General features: G+C 28.3%; 1 protein-coding gene across 1 annotated transcript; it reads right to left on the reverse strand.

Moving 5' to 3' along the window:
- Positions 1-1,457: 1,457 nt before the first annotated feature.
- Positions 1,458-2,773, reverse strand: LOC106761723 (probable 2-oxoglutarate-dependent dioxygenase AOP1). The gene is made up of 3 exons (XM_014645293.1): positions 2,393-2,773; positions 1,964-2,294; positions 1,458-1,889 (listed from the first exon to the last, which is right to left on the reverse strand). The coding sequence occupies exons 1-3, from the start codon at positions 2,755-2,757 to the stop codon at positions 1,647-1,649; spliced, it is 939 nt and encodes a 312-aa protein (XP_014500779.1). The 5' UTR covers positions 2,758-2,773; the 3' UTR covers positions 1,458-1,646.
- Between the last annotated feature and the right edge of the window lie 4,778 nt (positions 2,774-7,551).

The following is a 7,551-nucleotide window of genomic DNA, read 5'->3' on the forward strand; positions in this document are numbered from 1 at the left end:
ATGTGATTTTTTTTTATTAATTTCTACACAAATTTATGTAAATAAATTCTTGTGAATTATTTTAAGTTTAATTAAATATCAAAAAACTGTATTTTAATTATTAGTGCTCATAAAATATCTTATATAGTATTAAAATTAAAAACCAATAATATTTATATAATTTATTTATTAATTCATATTATTATCATTGTCACGTATCCATATCCGTATTGTTTTTATTGTAAAGTATTTAAATTAGATGTAACTATTTGTAATAAGTGAATATGTATATTCCCTGTTTTCTTTTAGTTTTACTGTATTGTGATAATTTATATTACTAAAAAATTTATAATTTGAAAGTATAACTAAAGAGTAAAAAAATATAAAATATATACACAAAATAAAAGAATTTCTATTATATAGTGTAATATATTGATATTTATCATCACAGGTTATTATTAGAAANTATTTTAAATAAAATACATAACTATTAAAACTTAAACTTCAATACTACTAGTCGTAAATAATATTTTAACATGAATAATTCAAATATCAGATGAAATATATCTTAAGCTCCTATAAATGAATAAACTTTGTTTTTATTTCTTCCGATAAATTTGTTTGTCTTTGCTCAATTTTAAAATTATTGATTTAATCCTTATAAAATAAAAAATAATATAATTTTAATTTATTTAATATATTCCTTTTATGTTTAGTCCTTCCTGAAGTTACTTACTGGTCTCTAAAAAATAGCCTTAAAAAAGACAAGTAACATTTTCATAAGGATCTTAGGTATTTAGACATGAAATATTAATAAATAATAGAAATTAAAAACACACAAACCATAGGTTAATAAACAACATCCTGTATTTTTATTTTCTTTATACACTCCACAGCATTCTTCCAATACGCCCATAAAAATAAAGACCATTTATTTTTAATGTCTAAATACCTAAGGTATTTAGACACTTTTATTAACAGATGACGTAGGAATCAAGGAAGCAACATCTTCCTCAGCCTCCACATGCGTCAAAGTTGTAGCATGTTGATAAGTAACCCCACAAGAACATCTTTAGATGTCTCAGAATGTTAAATGTCTGAAATGATATTCTCATCTACAAGCAACACTTCGCATCCTTGATCATTATATTTATCACACGTGTCTTTTTTTTTTGTGTGAGAAACGTTACACAATCTTTGAGAAACATAATCATCATTAATCTTGAAAATCCAATATCTTTAGTGTCAATCAAACTCATTTGGTACCGTACCTCACGGAATCAAACTCATTTGATATCATACCTCACCAAAGGAGTTGTATCTTTCAATAGTCGAGCCTCATGGCTAGGTTCTATCATTTGGTTGGCATCGTTGTCAAGCTTTGCCCGAGTTTCTTCAGTACTCGTATCTTGGAACGGTAGTTATTCTCTGGCCTCTTATGTTTGAATACTTGTTAAATTATTCGGTTTAGTGCTTTAAGTTGTCGATTCTAGTCTGACATTTGCTTGTTAGAAACACAAATGGAAGATATAAAGCATATTTATTTGAGAAATTTAATAGATATTGCAGTTGAATTCATCTTATTGAAAAGGAGATGTAGTTATATTAGCAATCCCCTAATTATTTTAACTTGATCTGGTACATTCATATATAATCATGAATTACTTTCAAAGACCAGCAAACACATCAACTGCATTATGGTTGCGAGTTGAAACAAAGTGACCGATAAACTCTCCATAATTAAATGGACCATAACGAAGAGGATGAATTTTGTCATCAACCAAACCACGAGGCACCTCAATCTTCATCTCTTCTTTTGGTGCCACAAAAACTCCAAAAGTGTATCTCTCTTTCTCTCCACTCATCATCACTCTATGTGTCGCTGCATGAAGCCTTCCATTGCTCCATGCCTATTCATTAACAACAATTTCAATTCATTATAATGTAAAAATTAAGTAGGCAATGGCTAAAATTTTCTACATACCATTAATGTATCACCAACAATAACCACAAAGCAATTATGGGGTATCACTATGTCAACCCATGTGCCTGTTTTGGATAGCACCTGTAAACCCTGAACTTCATTTTCGCACAAAATGGTTAAGGTGTTTTTATCAGTGTGACCATAGAACCCATCCTCGTTTGCAGTATTGTTTTTGTCGGTATTGTACATGTTCAATCGTACGTGGCTACGACTCTTCATGTTTTCAACATCTGAAATGTGATGCTGGGAAAGGCCATAACCCTCCACAATCATTTTCAATATCACCCAGGTTACTTCTGACATCTTTAAACTCATACCCTTCAGTGTCTCACTGCATAAAAAACACGCGTTTAGTGAAATTCAATCTATAATTTTAAAAAGACTAAATAAACAGAAGTGATGCATTGAATTGAATGTAAGAATGAATACCAAAAATGTGAGTTTCCTTGAAGCCACATGAGGTTGGTTAAGGTGTCCACAGATGTTGACAGAAGAACATCATCGAGTCCAAAGCTTTCATGGTGAGTGTCCATGTAGTTATACAAGCTGAAGCTACTGAAAGGCTTTGGACTGATGTATTGTTGCTTTGTTTTCTTAGGCAAATGAAACAATGCTTTCATATTCTTAAACAGCTCTTCGCGTGCACCTTTGGAATTGATCTCATCACACCTCAAGAGGAAACAACCATCACTCTCACATGCTTCTTTCACTGTCACGCTCATCTCTTTCCACTCCTCACTTCCTTCCTGTACTATCATTCCATCCTTCCAAAAATCAAAACATGAAATCGTCATATTCTCTATTTTTTTCTCTAGATGTGATTTCTTCTTCTACAACTTCCTCTTATACAATTTTGCAAGTTCTTCTAGCTATATATATACATAGCTACCATGGATACTAATTTGTAAACATATCATAAGGGCAGATATTTTAACCATGTTTTAATTAGGATGAAAAAATACTTCATACCTACAAATATGTTACACCTGGGTTCAATTCAATATACATATAAATTGTGTTTTTTTAAAAAAGAAAAGAAAAACTGACAATATATAAAATCATGAAAAAAATCAAAGATACCAAAATTTTCAATTAAAATTGAAAGGAATGACAAAATTGAAATTCAACCCATTTATCTACACTTACATGTGCATCACAGCTAACCAAAAATATCAAATATGCAATAGCCAAAATAAAAACTAAAAATTTAATCCAAAATACTAAAATTAATGAGAAACTTAAATCTTAATTAAGACTAACATTGATAAGAAAAAAAAAAATATCTTAAGTATACGTGTGTAAGCGGTAAAGTAAACACGTGTTGTATATAATTGTTGACAAAGACTTTTAATTTTATTATGGTTGTTAATAGAATGTATTGGAGATCTAACATTTCTTTGGAAAATTCACTTAGGTAAAGTCAAATATATGTATCACTCATAAGTTTGATTTTGCCAGATTCTTCATCTTCACACTAAAATATACTTTTTCCTATAAAATTATCTCATTGAAAACAATTTTTTTACAACGTTTATATGATAATGTGTGATTGATTCATTTTAAATATTTGGACCAATAAAATAATTAATTATCTATGGTCAAAAAATTATTAAAAAAATTATTAACATAATCCTATCTTTAAATTTCTTCCTAACCCTTTGGTTGAGGTCTTCATCCCTTTCAACGAGACGTTGTGCCGCATCTTCCACAAATGTAATATTGAAAGGAGTGCACTTAGTTTTCTTATGAAATTAACCCATGTTTTCTGTTGCTCTGCAGTAAAGCATCATAAATATGTTTCCAATGTCTTNTTTAGCACATTGATAACATCAAGAGTGTTTATCTGTCCTTACTTCCATATGCTCTAGTTTACCTTCCTTCAATTCTTTTGGAGCTCATCAACATGAGCTCAAGAACTTCATCAAAACCTGTCATTAAATCACTTTCTTGATATTTTTTTCATCTACAATGAACAAATAATGATAATTTACATCTGTCAGGTTGTCACAAATTAGATTTAAATCACTACAAAAATTCTTAGAAATATCGATAGAATTTTATAAATGAAAATAAATCTATTAATAATTTAAATTATTAATGAATTTTATCAATAGATTTAAAATTTTAATTACCAACGACTTTATTATTTATAGAAAAATTTATCAATAATACACATTTTATTTATTGATGAATTTTTTCATTTGCAAAATTCAATGATAAATAAAATATGTATTTTCGAAAAAACTTTTAATTGTTGCTTACAGATCTTAAAAATTTTCAATAAATTTGTCAATAAAACGAACAACAAATTTTTCACCCAAATAGAATAATAGTTGTGTAAGTGGTAAAAATGGAGCGTAGAAATGTAGATGCCTCCTTCTTTGATCTTCTTCTTTAGAGCAAGGTGATTTCTTCTTTTCCAACGTTTGTGACCACCACATACCATTGCAATGCACGAGCACATCTAACTCGTCGAAGGCAAAAATATCACCAATGTTGGTAGCGTTGGGTTTTTCCTTTCTCACGTGAGGGTTTAACCCCTCTCCTTCTCCACTATTGTCATACCAAGGCAGTCACTGCTAGACTGTTCACCACCGTCATAACTCATTGCCACACCTCCTAGTTGGTCACAGNCATTGCAAATTTTTCTTTTTCCGTGCGTTTATGCAGTGGTTTGTTGTATGTGTATTGAGTGTGTTGTAATTAGAAGAAAGTGATAATGATGATGAAAAGTGAAGAATGTGATTTGGTTTTATTGGGCATTTATGCTGATTAAGATCGTGGGTGTTGGGTTGATGGAAAAATCAAGATGAAATTGGAAAAGTAAAGGAAGAAGAGGAAGAANGGAGGAAGAAGAAGAAGAACAAGATTGTTGTGTTTATCATATCCTCTATCATATCCTACTTTTTTAAGAAGATTTGTCCTTTTAACGCTTGACGAAGAACTCTCATATCTTACACAAAGAGTGAACAAATAATGTGAAAAACGTTATGAGATCTAAATCTTGACTCAAAATATAAAAAAAAAAAAAATACAAAAACCTAGACAAAACTCCAAAGAATTTGAGGACAAATCCTCTCTAAGAAGGTTAGTATGGCCAATATTGTTGCATTGGTATTTTACATGTTCAATCTTATCTGGCTACAACTCTTCATGTTTTCAACATCTGAAATGTAATGTTAGGGAAGGCCATAACCACCCACAATCATTTTCAAGACTAGTAAGCTTATTTATGTCATCTTTAAGCTTATACCCTTCAATATCTCATTGCATGGAATGAAAATTATACATTAAACAAGATGATTTTATGTGTATTAAAGAGTAACAGAACAACAACAAGGTCTAAAGTTATGCTCTAGTTTACCTTCCTTCAATTCTTTTGGAGCTCATCAACTTGAGCTCAAGAACTTCATCAAAACCTATCATTAAATCACTTTCTTGATATTTTTTTCATCTACAATGAATAAATAATGATAATTTACATCTGTCAGGTTGTCACAAGTTAGATTTAAATCACTACACAAATTCTTAAAAATAGAATTTTATAAATTAAAATAAATCTATTAATAAATTTAAATTATTGACCAATTTTATCAATGAATTTAAAATTTTAATTATAAACGATTTTACTTTATAGAAAAATTCATCAATAATACATATTGATGATTTTTTTCATTTGTAAAATCCATTGATAAATAAAATATATATTACCGAAAAAACTTTTAATTGGTACTTACAGATTTTAAAAATTTTCGATAAATTTGTTAATAAAACGAACAACAAATTTTTCACCCAAATAGAATAATAGTTGTGTAAGTGGTAAAAATGAAGTGTAGAAATGTAGATTCCTCCTTCTTTGATCTTCCTCTTTAGAGCAAGGTGATTTCTTCTTCCCCAACGTTTGTGACCACCACATACCATTGCAACGCACATCGTAGATGTACTTGTTGATCACACTAACTCGTCGAAGGCAAAAATATCATCAATGTTGGTAGCGTTGTGTTTTTCCTTTCTCATGTGAGGGTTGCACCCCTCTCCTTCTCCATCATTGTCATACCAAGGCAGTCACGGCTTGAATGTTCACCGTCATAACTCATTGCCACACCTCCTAGTTGGTCACATTTATTGCAAATTTTTCTTTTTTCGTGCGTTTATGCAGTGGTTTGTTGTATGTGTGCATTGAGTGTGTTGTAATTAGAAGAAAGTGATAATAATGATGAAAAGTGAAGAATGTGATTTGGTTTTATTGGACATTTGTGTTGATTTAGGTTGTGAGTGTTGGGTTGATGGAAAAATCAAGATGAAATTGGAAAAGTAAAAGAAGAAGAGGAAGAAGGGAGGAAGAAGAAGAAGAACAAGATTGTTGTGTTTATCGACAGATTTTACCAATAAAAATTTCAGTAGTAATTATTGATAGGGTTTTCATTGGTAATTACAGCTAAAACAAAAAATTCATACAATTTACCAATAAATTTTTTATCATCGGTAAGTTATTGGTAACTTTGATTTATCGACGGATTTTAAATATTTCCAAAGGATTTTGGATTAATATCAAATTTTCTTGTACTGAATGTTCAATTCCATTTTTCTTAAACTAGTTTATGAAACAGTTTTATTGAGCAAAAGACTAAGATCTTTTCTTAATTTGAATCCTCAAGAGACAACAAAAATAAATCAGAAAAGAATGCAAAATAAGACAGAGATAGGGACATTACAATATAGCAAATCAGGTGAAGATTTGTCATAAAAATTTAATCTTTGATAAGAATCAGAGTTCTAATCCAAAAACCAAAAGAAACATCTCTTAAAAAATAAAAATATATATAATATGATTCAAAAGTATTTACATCAGTTTTTGGTACTCTATATATGTGCACATAAGTTTTAAGAAAACCTAAAAATCCAAAAATAATGTCCAAATTCACAGTGTACTTGGAGTCTTTCCTTAAAAATATTTAAAAAAAAAAAAAAACTAAAAGAGAATGCAAAGTAATATTTATCCATTTTCTTTTAATTTGGTAATCATTTTACTCTGGTTATATCCATATGTACTATTTACTTTTTAATTATATTAAAAGTAATTTTATTGTACATCAATTATATTTTAGCCTATTAGCCCTGTTAAGGAAGTGACACAAAAAGATGAAAACAAAAATCATTAATCACATATATCCATAGATAATGTTTATAATAAAAATTGAAAGAATATTTTTAATAGATATTTACGGATAACAATTATAAACAATTTTAATTATATTTTTTACAAAAATTAAATAATCAAAATATAATTATTAGTGAAAAAGATATTAGTCATGAAAAAATTATTTAAAATTTAACTTAGTTGTATTTATATATGTGTGAGATTGAAATTATTTTGTAAAGATTAACTTTTCAAAATGTATATTCTAGTACAACGCATTTAAGTTTATTTTTTAGAAAAATTAAATTTATTTGCATTAATATTTTAATAAGTAATTTGATTTAAATCATATTTAAAATTTATTTTTTTTATCTAGATTTATAGTTTAAATATTTATTTTTAAATAATTTTATTTAAAATATATATATATATATATATATATATATAT

Source organism: Vigna radiata, chromosome 5 (assembly GCF_000741045.1).
Source record: "Vigna radiata var. radiata cultivar VC1973A chromosome 5, Vradiata_ver6, whole genome shotgun sequence".
NCBI lineage: Eukaryota > Viridiplantae > Streptophyta > Magnoliopsida > Fabales > Fabaceae > Vigna > Vigna radiata.

Bases quoted from the DNA above. Each gene is read 5' to 3' on its own strand.
- LOC106761723 (XM_014645293.1), bottom strand. From the start codon at position 2,757: ATGACGATTTCATGTTTTGATTTTTGGAAGGATGGAATGATAGTACAG. The intron at 2,295-2,392 runs GTATTCATTCTT...TTTTTTATGCAG, and splicing joins CAAGGAAACTCACATTTTTG to TGAGACACTGAAGGGTATGA. The intron at 1,890-1,963 runs GTATGTAGAAAA...GTTAATGAATAG, and splicing joins TTGTTGGTGATACATTAATG to GCATGGAGCAATGGAAGGCT.